The sequence below is a fragment of the Macaca mulatta genome, chromosome X (assembly GCF_049350105.2).
Source record: "Macaca mulatta isolate MMU2019108-1 chromosome X, T2T-MMU8v2.0, whole genome shotgun sequence".
Taxonomy (NCBI): Eukaryota; Metazoa; Chordata; class Mammalia; order Primates; family Cercopithecidae; genus Macaca; species Macaca mulatta.
In genome coordinates this window covers 53,134,364-53,153,233 of record NC_133426.1, presented here as the reverse complement: position 1 = coordinate 53,153,233, position 18,870 = coordinate 53,134,364, and the positions used below count along the sequence as shown (strand labels likewise).

Below are 18,870 nucleotides of genomic sequence, written 5' to 3'. Positions count from 1 at the left end.
GTTTTTTATTCACCCTGAGTGGTACTCAGGCAGCTCTTTCAGTTTGAAGGACTAAGTATCTTTTTTTTTTTTGAGATGGAGTCTCGCTCTGTCGCCCAGGCTGGAGGGCGGTGGCATGATCTTGGCTCACTGCAACCTCTGCCTCCCGGGTTCAAGTGATTCTCCCATTTCAGCCTCTCTAGTAGCTGGGACTACAGGTGCCCACCACTATGCCTGGCTAATTTTTGTATTTTTAGTAGAGGTGAAGTTTCGAACTCCTGACTTCAGGTGATCCACCCACCTCGGCCTCCCAAAGTGCTGGGATTATAAGCGCGAGCCACCGTGCCTGGCCTTTTTTTTTTTTTTTTTTAAAGACAGGGCCTCACTCCGTTGCACAGGTTCGAGTGCAGTGGCTCAACCTCCACCTGCTGGATTCAAGTGATTCTCCTGCCTCAGCCTCCTGAGTAGCTGGAATTACAGGTGTGTGCTACCACGCCCAGCTAATTTGTATTTTTAGTAGAGATGGGGTTTCACCATGTTGGCCAGGTTAGTCTGGAACCCCAGACCTCAAGTGACCTGCCCACCTTGGCCTCCCGAAGTGCTGGGATTACAGGCGTGAGCCACCATACCTGGCCCTCTTCTTATGTTATTTCTTTGATCATTCCCTTCCCTTAATTTGCTCTGTTTTCTTGTTTGGGAATGTCCGTTAGTTGGGTGTTGAACTTTCTGTAGGCTGTTGATCCGGTAAGCTGCTTACCTTTTCTTTCATACTTTCTATTTTATGGTATGTGAATAAGTTAATAGAAAGTCTGACTGAGCCAGGCATGGTGGCTCATGCCTGTAATCCCAGCACTTTGGGAGGCTGAGGCAGGAGGATCACTTGAGCCCAGAAGTTCGAGACCAGCCTGGGCAATATGATGACATGATGAAACCCTGTCTCTACAAAAAAAAAAAAAAAAAAAAAAAAAAAAGAAAGAAAGAAAGAAAGAAAATCTGACTGAGCGGTGAGCTGCCTGCGTATCCAGGCTTGCTTGTCTACTCACTGGCTTCATTTTGGTGAGCTGGCAGGGAGTTGGTTGTTATAATGCCCAAAGACCAGAATGAATAGCACTTTATTTTGGGGGCACCAACATGCCACTAGGTGTCTTGACTCATCCCAGATAGTTTAATTCCTTTAGCAAGCAGCCCTCTGATACTTTGCCTAGGGGTGAATGCCAGGCGGCCTGTGTTCTAGGTCTCAGGGTTGGGGTGGCAGGGAAGGAAGGATGTCATATACTTACCTTCCATTTATCCCTGTGTCCAGTGCCCTGGTTCCTCCTGCCCTCTCTTGCAGCTAGCATCTCCAAGTCTGGAGTCTCTCTGGGCCTCTGCTGGCCTGACTGTCTCCCTCCTCAGCTGCAAGCCCCTAAGTGGTGTTCCTGGATCTCCCTCAACTGTGAACACCCTGCTGTTTGTTTTTTGCTTCCAGAAATTTGTTGGAATCTCTCACCCACTGATCTCACCCTCTCCCATCCTCCTCCCTGTTACGAGTTCATACTTTATTTTATTCCTTCATTTTCATTATGGTGGGATCCTGGGAGAGAAAGGAGATAAACATTTATGCCCTTGAGGTGGAAACTAAGGCGAAAGCTACTTTAAAAAATGATTGTTTTGCTTTTTCAACCCAGACTGAAACGGGAAACTGTTAGTAGGCCCCCCACACAGCCAAGTCTGGATGACCTCATTTGGGCCTGTGTTGCTTCTGGCCCCAGCCCTTATCATAAGCATTCCTCCAGTGGCCTCCAGAGCACCCCTTCCCTCAACCTCTCCTGCCTAGACCATGGAGTCAAGCGAGCCCTCAGTCGAGGAACCGGACACCTGGGTTCTGATCCCAATCCTGCCCCTGCCTCCCTCTGGACCCCTGGGCCAGCCCCTCCACCTCTCTGGGTGCCCTCTCTGTGGCTTGAGAGGCTCTCCGTCTGCTATGAGCTGGGCTTTGCCGGGATTGGCTGGGTGCTTGGAGGGCAGCCCAGCCTCTTTGTCCAGGCGATGGGAGCAAGTGGGCCAGAGATGGGCCCCAAGCGCTCAGGAGGGGGCTTGGAGGCTGAACTGAGGCTTCTGCAACAGCAGGCTGTGCTAGCTGCTCCCCCTTCTGCCCACTCTTTCCCATCATGGCTGACCCTCTATCCCTCTGCCTCCAGCAGAGGGAGGAAAGAAGGTAAGGCTAGAGAGCTAGTTCTGTTTTCCTTTGCTGCTTCTCTGTCTCTCTCATTGTAGTACCGAGCTAATCTGTGCTATAATGCCTGTGCCTAACCCCACCTTCCTTTTTTGGTGTTCCCCCTTTCCGTCCTTGAATGATTGTCTCTTCTAGAAGCGCTACTTGAGTGTTCGTAGGGTGGGGGCTTGGGCTGCACTGTGTGGTGGGGAGACGGGAGACAGATGAGGGAGAGGGGCCAAGCTTGTAGGCTGCGATGGGAGATGAAGTGCCACTTGGCTCTGGGATGACAGAAGGAAGCAGCAGCTGTAGCAGTTAAAAGCATTGGTTTTGGAATCAGACAAACCTAGACTTGAATCTCGGCTCCACTACTTATTAGCTGTGTGAGTCTGGGTAAGTCACATTGCTCCTCCGTACCTCAGTGACTGCATCCATTCAACGGGAAGAACTACTTTGCACAACAGTTATGAAGATTGTGCAAAGTAGTAGGTACAACTGTGGACCATTGTAGGTGCAACTAAATAGTAACTTTATGGCTGGGCATGGTGGCTTATGTCTGTACTCCCGGCACTTTGGGAGGCCGAGGCAGGATTGCTTGAGGCCAGGAGTTTAAGACCAGCCTGGGCAGCATAGCAAGACCCCATCTCTACAAAAAATGAAAAAATTAACTGGGCATGGTGGTATATGCCTGTAGTCTTAGCTACTCAGGAGACTGAGAGCAGAAGATTGTTTGAGCCCAGAAGTTCAAGGATGTAGTGAACTATGATCATGCCATGGCACTCCAGCCTGGGTGACAGAATGAGACCCTGTCTAAAAAAATAAATAGGGTGGGTCATCCTTGTAATCCTAGCACTTTGGGAGGCGGAGGCAGGTGGATCACTTGAGGCCAGGAGTTCGAGACCAGCCTGGCCAATATGGTGATTCTCCATCTCTACTAAAAATACAAAAATTAGCTAGACGTGGTGGTGCACACCTGTAATCCCAGCTACTCGGGAGGCTGGGGCACGAGAATCACTTGAACCTGGGAGACAGAGGTTGCAGTGAGCCGAGATTGCGCCACTGTACTCCAGCCTGGGTGACAGAGTGAGACTCTGTCTCAAAAAATAAAAAATAAGAAAAATAAATAAATAGTAACTTTATGATTATTTGGATTATTATAAGGCAGAATATGCTAAGGCCCAAATAAAGTCTGCTTGTTACTTTATTATGATTATATAACATATAGTATTTGCTTATGATTGAAAGGAGCATGAGGTTAGAGAAGGTATTCTCTAAGAAGGCAGCTTTTGACCTCACCACTCCTTGGATCAAGCCTCCCAGGGGCTCCCTGGCAACTACAGAATGAGGCTCACGCTGTGCTGCCTGGTATTCGAGGCTCTCTTGGTTGTAATCTCTGCCTTTCTTCTCTTCAAAATGTAAATGTGAAGTGATACTTGTCTCTTTATTTCCTGAAAAAGACATTTTAAAAGTGATAGACAAATATTTCATTTGAAGTATATAGCAATCTTCCTCATCATTGTCATCATCATCAACATCATTTTTATCATCCCAGAACCTGTACAGTGAGTTGTGTTAAACAAGGACTATAGGAACAAAAATCACCCGCAAAAGGATAGCCAGCCACTGAAACCACCATGGCCTTCATTTTGCCGTTTACCTCCATCTTTGCTTTCAAGATTGTTTGTCTCCATTACTAAAAGTGATTCCAGTATCTGACAAGCTTTCTGATTTGTCCTATGGTTCTATTTCTTCTTTTTAAATAATCTTCATGAGACTTTCTTGCGTAACACCATTACCTCATCCACCTGTTCTCTATACTTTTTGTCATTACCTCATCCACCTGTTCTCTATATTTTTTGTCATTTCTGGGTCTGATTCTTGACTTCCTTAGAAAGGAGTTTTCCTCTCTACCTGAATCATCTTTCTTTTTTTTTTTTGGAGACGGAGTCTCACTCTGTTGCCTGGTGGAGTGCAGTGGTGCAACCTCGGCTCACTGCAACCTCCGCCTCCCAGATTCAAGCAGTTCTCTGCCTTAGCCTCCCAAGTAGCTGGGACTACAAGCATCTGCCATCATGCCCAGCTATTTTTTTTGTATTTTTAGTAGAGATGGGGTTTCACCATCTTGGTCAGGCTGGTCTTCAACTGCTGACCTTGTGATCCACCCGCCTCGGCCTCCCAAAGTGCTGGGATTACAGGCGTGAACCACTGCGCCTGGCTACCTGAATTGGCTACCTGAATCATCTTTCAAAAGGTTTTCACTTTCACTTTTTTTTTGTTTAGACGGAGTTTCGCTCTTTCACCCAGGCCGGAGTCAAGTGGCACGATCTGGGCTCACTGCAACCTCTGCCCCCCAGGTTCAAGTGATTCTCCTGCCTCAGCCTCCTGAGTAGCTGGGATTATAGGCGCCCACCATCATGCCTGGCTAATTTTTGTATTTGTAGTAGAGATGGGGTTTCACCATGTTGGCCAGGCTGGTCTCCAACCCCTGACCTCAGGCAATTCACCCGCCTCGGCCTCCCAAAGAGCTAGGATTACAGGCGTGAACCACTGTGCCCGGCCTACTTTCACTTTTTACATTGTCATGATTTAGGTGTCACCTGAACTTGGGAATCATCTTTACCTCCCCCTAGTGCTTTTCTCCTTCCTCGCTGTCACAAGTAGGTCTTTGTGCCACTTGTGGTTTAGGGAAGTGCTTGCATGCTCCTTTGGGTAAGGCTACAGCTCCACTCATTCCTCAAGCCACTCTGTTTCCTTCCTATCCCTACACTCAAGTTGTACTGAACTATGTAGAGTTTCCTAAGCATGTCAGGCTTCTTTATGCTTCCATGCCTTTATTCTGACTGTTCCTATGGCTGAATGCCTTTTTTTTTTTTTTTGGACAGAGTCTCACTGTGTTGCCCAGGCTGGAGTGCAATGGTGTGATCATGGCTCACTGCAGCCTCTACCTCCTGGGCTCAAGTGATCCTCCCACTCCAGCCTCCCGAGTAGCTGGAACCACAGGCATGGGCCACCACACCTGGCTAATTTTTTGGTTGTTTGTAGGGACAGGGTCTCCCTATGTTGTCCAGGCTTGTCTCAAACTCTTGGGCTGAGGCAGTCTTCCCGCCTCAGCCTCCTGAGTAGCTGAGACTATAGGTATACACCATCATGCCCGCCTAATGTTTGTATTTTTGTAGAGACAGAGTTTTGCTATGTTGCCCAGGCTGGTCTCAACCTGGGCTCAAGCAATCCTCTCACTTTAACCTCTCGAGTAGCTGGGACTATAGGCACACACTAATATGCCTGGCTAATTCTTATTTCATTGTAGAGACGGAGTCTCCCTGTGATCCCCAAGCTGGTCTTAAACTCCTGGGCTCAAGCAGTCCTCCTGCCTTGGCCTCCTAAAGTGCTGGGATTACAGACATGAGCCACCATGCCTGGCCCCAAATGCCTTTTTACCCTTGTCTTCATGGCAGATAACTAGTTAACTGGTTCTTCTTCTTCTTCTTCTTCTTCTTCTTTTTTTTTTTTTTTTTTTGACACAGGGTTGTGCTCTGTTGCCCAGGCTGGAGTGCGGTGGCGTGATCATAGCTCGCTGAAGCCTCAAATTCCTGGGCTCAAGTGATCCTCCTGCCTCAGCCTGAGGAAGGCCTAGAAACTTATTTCTCTCTGTTGCTACCACACCTGGCTAACTATTCAAATTTGAAGGACATCTAAGTACCTCACACTGTTCCAGGCACTTGGAAACAGTGAGCAAAATAGACAAAACTTCTGCTCTGTGGAGCTGAGATTCTAGTGTATGGATGTCTGGGATGGGCGTGGAAAAGAAACAAATAAACCAGAAGACACATAATATGTCAAGTAGTGGTAAGTGCTGTGGGGAAAAATAAAGCTGCACGAGCCTGGGGAGTGCAGAAGGCCCAGTCAACTCCACCACAGCCAGTGTTTGCACAACCATTATTAAGCAGCATTTTCTCATTTAAGCATTTTCCAATGTTATCACATATTCTTTATAACCATAATCCTCCCAACAGCCCTATCATATTAGTGCTATTATTATCTCCATTACATTGATGAAGAAACTGAAACTTAGGGTCGTAAATTGCATAGCTAGGAGAGGCAGAGCTGAGACCCAAATCCAGGCCTGTCTGACCTAAAGCCTGGACTCATAACTACTGTCATTCTACAAACCTCAACACAATTCTCTGAAGTCAGAATTATTATGCCTATTTTATAATTGGGGAAACTGAGTTCAGAGAGGAGAATGGATTCATCCATGGGTTGCACAGCAAATGAATGGATTTGAACCCAGATCTGTGAAGGCTAGGGCCTTCTACAAACCCTGAGGCCTAAGGCTCTATAGACTTACCTGCTTCTACATTTCTAGGGCCCAAGCAAGTTATCAGTAGAAGCCCTTGACCCTCCACGCTTCTCTTCCCTCCCATAGTTCATATGGAGCCTTGAGATATGTAGATACCCCAGCCAACATGTCTAAGCCCTGTCTGTCTCCCCTTCCCCTTAGGCCACTCCTTGGGCCTAACAGATGGACCTGGGTAATAAGACCATGCAATTCCCGAAAGTAAGCCCAAGAAATTTAGGCAAGAAATTCTGAGGTCCTTGGTGCTTGAAGTGCAGCCTAGAAGGGACAGGGCCAAAGATCCTGATGGGTCCTGATGGCATTACAGACATTTTGCCTGATGGAGAGTGGCCCCTAAAGTGTGGGCCCCAGTGTAGGGCCTTCTGTTTATCAGTACAACCCATGAGATTGTGATTCGTAATAGGCTGGCCTCCAAGATCCTCCTCCTTTGACTTCCCAAGCTAGGTCCTGCTTTGCAGGGAAGGGAACAAGGGGTGTTCTGCGGGCCTGGGCCTTCAGAGGCTCTGGCTGGTGAAGAATGGAGCTCTCCCAGCAAGCCCTGGTGGACATGTGCACTGATTCTTACGCCCCCCACTTCACAGTATTTTGTTCCCAGTACTCCCAGGCTACTTAACCAATTTAATTTCTTAGTAGCTTTTTGAACATTATACTTTCAATGCATTTTTAAATTAGGAAATTTAGAAAAACTAGGAAAAGTAGAGGAGAAAAACATTACACATAATTACAGCACCCAGAGGCAACCACTCTGAGCATCTGGTGTATTGCCCTTGTTCTCTGCATTTTTTTCATGTAGTTGAAATGATTTTACACATACAGTTTTTTTTCTTGATTTTTCCATTTGAGCATTTCCCCATGTCATTGCATATTCTTCATAACCATCATTTTTAGTGGCAACTGATATACCACAATGGACTTCATCATCCTCTTAATGTAGGGTGTTGCCGGGCGCGGTGGCTCACGCCTGTAATCCCAGCACTTTGGGAGGCCGAGGTGGGCGGATCACAAGGTCAGGAGATCGAGACCACAGTGAAACCCCGTCTCTACTAAAAATACCAAAAATTAGCCGGGCGCGGTGGCGGGCGCCTGTAGTCCCAGCTACTCAGGAGGCTGAGGCAGGAGAATGGCGTGAACCCGGGAGGCGGAGCTTGCAATGAGCCGAGATCGTGCCACTGCACTCTAGCCTGAGGGACAAAGCGAGACTCCCTCTCAAAAAATAAAAATAAAGAAATAAAAAAATAAAAATGTAGGGTGTAGAAGCTGTGCCCATTTTTTTCACTGATTTAAATCATGCTGCGATAGGCTTCCTTGCACACACAGCATCAAAGGAACTTATATCTTTTAGGGAACTGATCTTATATAGGGACAATTGTATTCAGCTTATTTCCCTTTCTAGATGGTCCCTCTAGCTAGGTCCAATTCATTTTTTTAGTCATTCATTTATTCATTAATTTCATCACCACATGTTTACTCCATACACATGGAAACCAGACTCTGAGATATGCGGGTCCAAGCAGGAATGAGGCGGAGCTCCTGACTACCAGGAGCTCCCAGTCGCTGGGAGAGTTAGCCATGGAAATAGACAATTTCAGAATAGTTTGATCAGGGCTGTGATGGAGGCAAGAAAAGGATACTGTGGGAGAACAGAGGTGGGGCTCTTAACCCAGTCTAGGGATGTTAATATACGCTTCCTGGAGGAGGTGGTGCCTAAATGAGTCATGGAGGATGAATAGGAGTTGGCTGGAATAAGAAAGGGAGCTTCCTGTTAAACACAATGAGTTGGATAAACTTATTTCTCTCTGTTGCTTTCCCAAATCTCATTAAAATATGAAAAAAGGAATAAAAAAGGTAGAAACACATAAGGTCCGGGATGCTGACCAGAAGTAAACTATTCTAATCCCAGCAGTGCTCAGGATTGAGAGGTACTGAAGGTACATCCTCGGAAGGCAGGATGAAATATGGACCTGAGAATGGGAATGTTGAAAATCTTTTCTGTCTGGGCACAGTGGTTCATGCCTGTAATTCCCCCACCACTTTGGGAGGCCGAGGTGGGAGGATTGCTTGAGCTCAGGAGTTTGAGACCAGCCTGGGCAACATAGTAAAACCCTGTCTCAAACAAACAAACAAACAAACAAACAAACAAACAAACAAACCAAAGATTGGCTGGGTGTGGTGGCATGTACCTGTGGTTCTAGCTACTCAGGAGGCTGAGGTGGGAGGATCGCCTGAGCCCAGGAGGTCAAGGCTGTGAGCTATGCTCACACCACTGCACCTAGTCTGGGCAACAGAGAGAGACCTTGTCTTAAAAAAAAAAAAAAGTCTTGTTTTTTTGGTCCTTCCCCAACCCCATCCAGACAGTGAGTCCCCCACTCCCAGCTGCATCCCTGCCGATGGAGGTTGCTTCTTTGGAGAAACTGAAGTTAAGAGGCTTTGACTTGAAGTCACCAAGTACAGTGGAGGATGGGGTGAAACAGGCCTGCAGGCAAAGGAATCTGCAACCTAAAACAGTGGAACCCCAACTTCCTTCCACTTAAAACAGTGGGACTCCAACCTCCTTCCACTCCCCCACTTCTAGGACACCAAAGTCAGGTACACAGATGAGATCAAAGGATTGTTCTCTGGGAAAACTGAAAGGCCCCAGAAAAAAAGGCCTCCAAAAGCTGACACTTGGAAGTCTTCTAACAAAAGAACAGGCTTTCAGCCCAGTAATTCGATAGTGAAGCCCACCACCTGGCAAGCCCCACCTGCACACAGAGCTTCCAAGCAGCTTCGTAGTGTCATGGGAACTAATCAAGGATCACCAGCCAAGGACCCTTAAGATAGGTATATTTCATTTTAATGTAAACTAAACCTCAGTACACTGGGCCAGGCATGGTGGCTTGTGTCTGTAATCCCAGCACTTTGAGAGGGCTGAGGTGGGAGGATCACTTAAGCCCAGGAGTCTGAGACCAGCCTGGGCAACATAGCAAGGCCTTCTTGTCTCTAAACCAAAAAGAAAAAAAAAAAAAGAAAAAACCTCAGCATATGTTTTTAAAAACCCCAAGCTCTTGGTAGCCAGAGATGATCAGATAGTCCAAGGCTATTTGAGGAAAACCATCAACTTGGAAGACAGATTGAAAAAGCAAACAAACAAACATAAAAAAGGAACTTGGAAGGTAATGAAGGGAGGAGAAGAAACCTGGGACATTAAAAATAGTGAGAGCTAAAATAAAAATTTCAGCAGAAGGATTAGAAAATAAAAGGTGAGGAGATATCCTAGGAAGCAGAATAACAAGACAAAGGGACAACAGAAGAGAAAAGATGAGAAAATTGAAGGATCAATTGAGGAACTCCAACAGCCAACAATAGGAGTTCCAGAAATAGAGAATGGAGGGAACAGCAGGAAGGAAATTCTCAAAGACATAATACAAGAACATTTCCTAGAACTGAAGGAATGAAAACTCCTGCTGAGTACCCAGCAAGATAAATGATAAAAAGACCCATGCCAAGATATGCCACTGTGACATTTCAGAATACCAGGGATTAAAGGGAAGATCCTAAAAGCTTCCAGAGAAAAAACATCATATACAAAGAATCAAGAAAAGGAATTACGTTGGACTTATCAACAGCAACACTGGAAGCTAGGATATGATGGAGCAGTGTGCTCAGTATTCTGAGGGAAAAGAATTTCCAACCTAGAAGTCTATACTCAGTTGAATGATCAATCAAGTATGAGGGTATGTAAGATCTAAAGGTTTTTTTTTTTTTTTTTTTTTTTTGAGACGGAGTCTTGCTCTGTCGCCCAGGCTGGAGTGCAGTGGCGCGATCTCGGCTCACTGCAAGCTCCGCCTCCCGGGTTCACGCCATTCTCCTGCCTCAGCCTCCCGAGTAGCTGGGACTGCAGGCGCCCGCCACCTCGCCCGGCTAGTTTTTTGTATTTTTTAGTAGAGACGGGGTTTCACGGTGTTAGCCAGGATGGTCTTGATCTCCTGACCTCGTGATCCGCCCGTCTCGGCCTCCCAAAGTGCTGGGATTACAGGCTTGAGCCACCGCGCCCGGCCCAGATCTAAAGGTTTTAAGTCCTATGCCTCCTTTCTCAGGAAGTCCTGGGGAATGTGCTCCAGCAAAATATGGGCATAAACTCTAAAAAAAAAAAAAAAAAAAAAAAAAAAAAACCCACGGAATCTAGGAAACAGAAAGTTCAATGCAAAGGAGAGGTGAAGGGAATTCCTAGATGATGGAAAAGAGAGAGGGTCTTTTTTTTTTTTTTTTTTTCCCGAGATGGAGTCTCGCTCTGTCATCTGGTCTGGAGTACAGTGGCGCAATCTCGGCTCACTGCAACCTCCGCCTCCCAGGTTCAAGCTATTCTTCAGCTTCAGCCTCCCAAGTAGCTGCGATTACAGGCATTCGCCGCTGCGTCTGGCTAATTTTTGTATTTTTAGTAGAGACAGGGTTTCACCATGTTGGCCAGGCTAATCTCGAATCCCTGACCTCAGGTGATCTGCCCACCTCGGCCTCCCAAAGTGTTGGGATTACAGGCGTGAGCCACCACGCCTGGCCTGAGAGAGAGGTTCTTAGGGCAACATCTGGGCAGGCCTAGAGAGAAGCCAGCCTAGATTGCAGGAGGAAGGTGGGTGTTTTTAAGGGAAACAAGGAGTAGGATGGATTACCTGATATGTCAAAGCATATTGAGAGGAGAATTGCGCTTCTGACAGTTTGGGGAGAATTGATCATTTGTATGAAGAGAACTAAGCTGACAAAAAAAATAATGGACAGTAATCAGGCTGGGCACGGTGGCTCATGCCTATAATCCCAGCACTTTGGGAGGCTGAGGTAGGTGAATCTCTTGAGCCCAGGAGTTCGAGACCAGTCTGGGCAACATAGCGAAACCCCATCTCTACAAAAAATACAAAAATTCTCCAGGTGTGGTGATGCATGCCTGTAGTCCCATCTACTCGGGAGACTGAGGTGGGAGGGTCACTTGAGCCCAGGAAGTTGAGGCTGCAGTGAGCTGTGATCATGTTACTGCACTCCAGCCTGGGCAACAGGATGAGGACCTGTCTCAAAAAAGAAAAAATATAGACAGTAATCAATAGCAGGGAAAATAAAAAGTTGTACGGGAAAGGAAATGTAATCATAGTATGTCATATGATTAATCCATTATTAGTATCCATGCAATCATCATAATGTAGACCACCAGCCTAGGCAACATGATGAAACCCCATCTCTACAAAAAATACAAAAATTAGCCAGGCATGATGGTGCGTGCCTGTAATACCAGCTAACCGGGAGGCTGAGGTGGGAGATACTGCTTGATCCCAGGAGGCAGAGGTTGCAGTGAGCCGAGATCGTGCCACCGCACTCCATCCTGGGTGACAGAGCCAGACCCTGTCTCAAAAAAAAAAAAAAAAAAAATGTAGACCACCAATGTTGATTTAACCCAAACTTTGTGATATAACTCTGATGGTAGAATGAGAGGAGGGCACAGTTATTCAGTTGCAGGACAGTTGGAGTGAATGGAAGTGGTCACTGTACAGTCATGTGTGTCAAAACAGCATTTAGGCTGGGTACAGTGGCTCACGCCAGTAATCCCAGCACTTTGGGAGGCTGAGGCAGGATTGCTTGAGCCCAGGAGTTTGTGGCCACCTTGGCCAATATAGTGAGACCCCGTATCTATTTAAAAAAAATAAATAAACATGGTTGGGTGCGGTGGCTCATTCCTGTAATCCCAGCACTTTGGGAGGCTGAAGTGGGCAGATCACTTGAGGTCAGGAGTTCGAGACCAGCCTGGCCAACATGGGGAAGCCCTGTCTTTACAAAAAGATACAAAAATTAGCTGGGCACAGTGGCACATGCCTGTAATCCCAGCTACTCAGGAGGCTGAGGCAGGAGAATGGCTTGAACCCGAGAGGCAGAGGTTGCAGTGAGCCGAGATCATGCCATTGCACTCCAGCCTGGGCAACAGAGTGAGGCTCCATCTCAAAAAAAAAAAAAAAAAAAAAAGTTCCTTTAGCAGTCAGTGTGAGAAAGGAGCTGCCCACAAAGACATTTGCAGTTAGGTGTAAGGTGATATTCAGGAGAGAAAGTGCAAGGCTGCTTTGGGGCTGGTTCTCAGCTTTTGGAGAGACCCGCATGATTTCTGGGCCAGGGCACCTGTCTCTTTTTCCTAAGGACACTCCTGGGAGGAGCCCTGTTCATAGTTGCCCTTCAAGTTTCATTCTTAAAAAAATCTACTTCTGGGCCAGGCATGGTGGCTCATTCCTGTAGTCCCAGCATTTTGGGAAGCTGAGGTGGGCAGATCGCCTGAGGTCGGGAGTTCGAGACCAGCCTGACCAACATGGTGAAACCCCGTCTCTGCTAAAAATACAAAATTAGCTGGGCATGATGGCAGGCGCCTGTAATCCCAGCTACTCAGGAGGCTGAGGCAGGAGAATCGCTTGAACCCAGGAGGCAGAGGTTGCAGTGAGCCGAGATTGCACCACTGCACTCCAACCTGGTGACAGAGCGAGAGTCTGTCTCAAAAAAAACAAAACAAAACAAAACAAAAAAATCTACTTCTGTTGATGTCCAGTCTCCTTTCTGTGGGAGACATGATCTTTTAGGCATGTTATTCAGACTCTCCTTGAGGACCAGTCTGTGATCATTGAAGTTACTCCACATATCTCATTTCTGATGCATTTTGTATTTATTTAATGAGTTTTGCTTTCAGGGACAACCTTCTTGATCTAATTTCAGGTTCCTGGGAAGAGGCACCATATTGTTCCCCAGTTACTGCTTATGGATGGCTTGGAGCATGGCAGGCAATCTAGTCAAGAGGCAAGGGCAGAAACTCCAACACAGCAGCTCCAGGGCCTCCGTTCTTTTCAGCCATTCTGCTCTGTCTTCCCCGTAAGTCCCCAAAAGGCTCAGGAACTTTCAATATTCTGCCGTTTATTCTCCCATCTTCCAAATTGCTTCTTATACCTGGAAGAAGCAACATTAAAGTCCCTGGTCAGATTACATGCCTGTTTTTGATTCAGAAAATATGGTTACTATCCTCAAAGCTCCAACAAGTTACTGTTTATTGGCTGTCACTATTGAGGATGGGAGTTGGCATATCCAAATCTCTTGAGAACCCTGGGGCCTAAGCTGCCTTTCATTAAGAGAAGTCTGGCCAGGCGCAGTGGTTCACGCCTGTAATCCCAGCACTTTGGGAGGCCGAGGCAGGTGGATCACTTGAAGTCAGGAGTTCGAGACCAGCCTGGCCAACATGGCGAAACCCTGTCTCTACTAAAAATACAAAAATTAGCAGAGCGTGGTGGTGGGCACCTGTAATCCCAGCTACTCAGGAGGCTGAGGCAAGAGAATCACTTGAACCTGGGAGGCGGAGGTTGCAGTGAGCCAAGATAGTGCCATTGCACTCCAGCCTGGGCGACAGAGCGAGGCTCTGTCTCTAAATAAATAAATAAATGGCTGTGGAGAATAGCAGGAGAAAGCGGTCTCCTTTACTGACATGGATTGATGAAGAGGGATCTAGTCCTTGGGTCTATTGCTTCTCCTTGCAGACAGCAGAATCTAGTTGATAAAAGAGATAAACTTTGGGATTCTGAAGAAATAGAATATTTTAAGACCTAAAGATTGCTTGGAACTCAACTAACACAGCCCCATCACTTTACAGGTGAAGAACCAAGGTCCAGAGGGAAATGAGATTTGTCCAAGTTCATACTGCCAATTAGGGAATGAGCCATAAAAGGACCTAGCATTCTTTCTACCAGTCTATACTGCCTCCCAAAAGAATGGTGGCCCAGCTTCATGACCACTGGGCAGGACATGAGCCTCTGAGGAGGTGTAGGATAGCACTGATGGTTGTTCTATACATAATGAATAATATGCTAAATGCATAAAGGGTGATGAACCCTGGGGTGAGCTGCACTCCCACATTGAGAGTCATATGATGCTGTGCACCCTCAAGCTAGTAAGAATCAGTCCATAGCGAGAATTGGCGAATTCCCCACTGCATCATGATTTGGAGCTCTTTTGCTCCCCTTTGCTGCCTTCTTGAGGATTGTCACATATCAAATAGAAATACTTCTGGAGCAGAGGTGCGTTTCTCATAATCTCTCAGATGAAAGAGCACTGGAGAGGAAAGGTCTGTTGGTGCCTCTCTGGCTTGATATTGAGGAATGAAGATAAGGGAACTCACCCTCATAGTGCGTATGTGCCCGGCACTGAGCTTCTGGTATAGTGGAGCGTGGTGGTAAGAACATGAACTTTGGGGTTCACTCTGAGCTCCTCCACTTGCGTGACCTTGAACAAGTCATTTTGACCTCTCTACGTCTCAGTTTCATCATCTTAAAGTTGGATGAATAACCTTCACTTTGCAGGATCAAAGGAGATAATGTACAAAAAGAGGCTAACACTATTGCCTGGTACACAGTAGGTACTCATAGTTTGTTCACAGTGGTGGTGGGGGTGATTAGAAGTGTTGTTTAAACCCTTGGGTAGATTGGGGTAAGTGGCCAGTCCATGAGCTCCTTGAGAGGTTGTATTCCCAGGGCAGGGCCTGGTAGACAGCAGACTGAACACATGTGTGCTGGGTTTGGGGGTAGGTGGGTGGTGAAGAGATCGGCCTGCCTGGAGCAGAGGGTTAGTGTTAGGAAGAGAGGCTGAGGGGCTTGGCCTCAGTTCTGTAGGCATCTGGGGAGTCATTGAAGTCAGGCGCCTCAGGCCTGGTACCTGAGAATAATTGGGCCAGGCCTCAGAAGCAATCTTGTTGCTGCAGAGGGAGATGGAACATTTTAATAAATGTGATAAGGCACGCTGTGGCCCTGGTCCTCTGTTCCTTCAGGGCGCTGAGAAGGCTAAGGGTTGGTGCTACTGGCATCTGCTGAGCATGTACCATGTGCTGGGCACTGTGCCAGGCTGAGCCTCACAGCCACACCCCATAAAGGGAGTGACTGTCACCGCAGCCCACCCCCAAAGCCCCATTTTATAAGGCAAAGCACTGACACTCAACATAGTGAAGTATCTTCCCTAGGATTCCATGGCTTGTGAGTAGTGGAACCGGGAGTGCTGTGGTTGCAGCACCCTGTGGCTTGCCTGCCCCACCTCGCCAGCGGGGCCTCCTTTCATTCTTTCAACAAATGCTCCCTTCTGAGGCCCACCTGCTCCTCTCCCTGTGTGTACCTATGTCATTTGGCGCTTAGCATAGGTGGACACTCCCCTCACTAAAGCCATGTCTTGGCTCTCTCAGCTGAGGACAGTCTGTGCTGTATTCATCTCTGTCTCCTTTGCAGCATGAGCGAGGGTGGGAGGCCTGAGGTGAAGATGGAGGAAGATGATGAAGGGGAAGTCCGTGTCCCACACGCTTCCACTTTCAACTTCCATGGTCCTCCTCCGCCCCTTCCCTGCACGCAGTGGACACCAGCCCCACTGTCCTGATCCGCCCTCCCCTACACACACACATGTGCACACACACGTGTACACATGTGTGTGCACTTGCGTATACACTCTCACACTCTTCTTGGGAAGGCGTAGTGGGAGGGGAAGGGTATGGTTCAGATTTCACTCATTCCCTGGTTCCCTCAGTGATGTCCCAACTCCATTCTCTTCTCTTGCCCTTCTTTTGCCTCTAAAGAGGCCTCACAATGAAAACGGCAGACCAGTGTAGTAGAAAGGAGCCCAGCGGCTGACTCATTTATCCCCTCAACCTCGTTCCCTTCATCTGGAAAATAAGCAGGTTGGACCAGGCAGTTGGCAAAGCCTCTTCTATGGCGTTAATAATACCTGGCATTTGCCTACCGGGTTCCAAAGGGTTTAATTATCCCAACAGCCCCGTGAGGATCGGCCTCATGTCACAAATGGGGAGACTGAGGCTCAGACTCAGAGAGGTGAAGTGACTTGCCCAGGTCATGGGGCTGGTAAGTGGCAGAACCAGTATCTGAACCTAGGTCTTTCTGTGTTTCAAGCTTGGGCTTTGCCCCTGCCCATGGCTACTGGCTGCCTCGAGGAAAGCCACGCTCCTCACTGTGATCCACTAGGCCCCACATGGTTGGTTCCTGGTGCCTCTTTGACCTCACTTCTGACCACTCTTCCCCTTGCTCACTGCACCCCAGCACCACCGTCTTCCTCTCCATCCCTTCAACTGGCGAGGCATTCTACTGTCTCTCAGCCTTGCACTTGCTATTCTCTTCTCTCTGCATGAAATACCCTTCCCCTCATTTTTGTGATGTGCATTAGGCCTCAAGGCTCCCAAAGCCACTCTACCTAGGACAGAGGGAGAAAAGTAGAGAGCATATACTGACTGTTTTGGTTTTTTTTCTCTGTTTCCCTTTCAGATCTGATGGTGAGAATTCCAGAACAGTCAGGTCAGTACCTCTTTTCTTTAGTACTAGTTGGGAGATGGGGCAGGGCCTGGGGTGGGGGCCTCTGGTTTGTAACTGTAGGATCCATGGGCAGGGGGAGGGGCCAACTCAAGGGTGTCTTCCCTGTTGGTATTAAGGGTGGCTATGGAGTGGAGTGGGAGGGCAGTTGGGGGATGTGGCAGCTGTGGGGAGGGGGTTCAAGACTGTTCCTTAGTCTTTCTGACACTAGTTGACTTGGGGGCTTGGCTGAACACCATAGGGGCTCATAGGAGCTGCCCAGATGTGAAAGCTGAGAGGTCAGCTCTGGACCCAGGACTTTTTCCACCTTCTCCTCCCGGGGGAAGAGGGCATGATTGATGCTGAGCTTCCCTGGTCTAGCGTTCACATTCCACCCTGAATCTGTGCCAGCCCCGAGTAGTGGGATTTGAATGGACTCTGGATGTAACACATTCTAGACATTAGAACTATACATTATGGTGACAAGGAAAATTTTTTTGTGTGTGTGCTTGGTAAAAAAAAAGTTTACAAGCTTTGGTACGTTTTATTTTATTTTATTTTCTGTTTTTTGTTTTTGTTTTTGTTTTCGTTTTGTTGTTGTTGTTGTTGTTATTGTTATTACTGACCCATTGGTAGACATAGTAAGCTTTAAAGATGTGTTCAATCTGCCAGTTGGGGAGGCAGGAGTAAAACTTGGGTAAAGGTAAAGACAAGGGACCTTCGTGCATTTCCCAGGCCCTACCCCATCAGAAGCTTCATGAAGGCAGAGGTGTCAAGTATAGGGATTATATAGGAATGATGAGGGTGCTCAGGATAGGACCCACTCAGCCTTAACATCCAGGCTGGGGGCTATGGGATAGGCCACTGAGCTGAGCTGAGCCCAGGCAGCAGAGGCACAGATGGGTACAGTCCTTCCCAGCTACAGCTGACAGTAACATAATTGGCACCTTTGTGAAGAATAGAAAAAGATGTCCCATTCAAGGGCACCCCCTCTGAGTGGCTCCATTGAGCATAGCACGGGTTGGATATCAGCCCCTGTTCGTATCCTTTTGGCTGTGACCTTTTGTGCAAGGCACAACTTGCCCGACTGTATGCAGCAGCCCTGGTCCTGTCATTCAGGCAGGGGCTATGGGCTGGGGACAGAGGATGCCAGCATACAGACAAAAGTGTCTAATGAGACACCCTCTGTTCTAGCACCCCAGACAGGGGATCTGGGGTAAACACAGGGATACCCAGAGCCAAGATTGGGGCTGTGGGATGAGCACACACAGGCCAGCCTTAATGTAATCAGTCCCAGTGTCCAGGAAAGGGGTTTGTGACAAGACATAATTAGACCCAGCATGCAGCCAAGGAGCATGTCACGGGCACAGCTTGTCCTAGCACTTAGGAAGGCACCTGTCTAGCAAAGGGAATAGATCTCAGTGTCCCACCGTGGGTTTGGAGAGAGGCCACCTGAGCTGACCCCGAGCACAGGGCTCCTGCAAGCATCCCCAGTGATGTACCTGCTACTTGTTGAAGAAGAAGATTGAAAACATCTCTAGTTATCAGCTTTTCCCAGCAAGGAAGTTCCTGGGACATAGAGCTCAGGACATTTAATAATGAGCATAATCATAAGTCGTGTGATGATATACATTTGGGCCTTTACAACTTACAGAAGTTGTCAGGAACTTTCTTTTGTTTGATCCTCCCAGTGACACTGTAGGTAGAACCTGGGCTGGCCTTATCATCATTGTTTTACAGCTGAGGAAACTGAGGCTCAGAGTGGTTATGGGTTTTGCCTGCAGCCAGGCAGCTAATATGTGGATTCAGCTAATATATGGATCCTGAGCCAGGATTCAAACCCAAGTCTGCCTGGCGCCAACCTAGAGTGCTACCCATACCATCACCACGGGAGCTCTCGGCAGCCTGGCAGATAATAATCATCATCCTCATCCTCATCCTCATCCTGATAGTAGCAATTATAGCAATCATCATTTGTTCCTCACATACTAACAACTTGGAATATAATGCTCACAACAGCCCTA

The 18,870-nt window shown here is 47.6% G+C and overlaps 1 protein-coding gene and 2 long non-coding RNA genes across 8 annotated transcripts in view; 2 read left to right on the top strand and 1 right to left on the bottom strand.

Moving 5' to 3' along the window:
- Nucleotides 1-18,870, top strand: part of IQSEC2 (IQ motif and Sec7 domain ArfGEF 2) — a 95,680-nt gene that overhangs the window by 13,714 nt on the left and 63,096 nt on the right. For 4 of the 6 annotated variants that reach the window (XM_077989056.1, XM_015127485.3, XM_077989049.1 and 1 more), the window contains exon 2: nucleotides 16,823-16,852. The exons of 1 other annotated variant lie outside the window; for it this stretch is intronic. In XM_077989056.1, coding sequence (XP_077845182.1) covers nucleotides 16,823-16,852 — 30 coding nt within the window. Of the gene's footprint in view, nucleotides 1-16,822; nucleotides 16,857-18,870 lie in introns of all 6 variants that reach the window. One more of the 6 variants, XM_077989054.1, reaches the window with a different exon arrangement.
- On the bottom strand, nucleotides 805-11,922 carry LOC144338672 (uncharacterized). The gene is made up of 3 exons (XR_013412951.1): nucleotides 11,374-11,922; nucleotides 1,866-2,793; nucleotides 805-1,771 (listed from the first exon to the last, which is right to left on the bottom strand). It is a non-coding gene; the product is annotated as an uncharacterized LOC144338672 (long non-coding RNA).
- On the top strand, nucleotides 2,046-9,645 carry LOC144338671 (uncharacterized). Its single transcript, XR_013412950.1, has 2 exons — nucleotides 2,046-2,176; nucleotides 8,882-9,645. It is a non-coding gene; the product is annotated as an uncharacterized LOC144338671 (long non-coding RNA).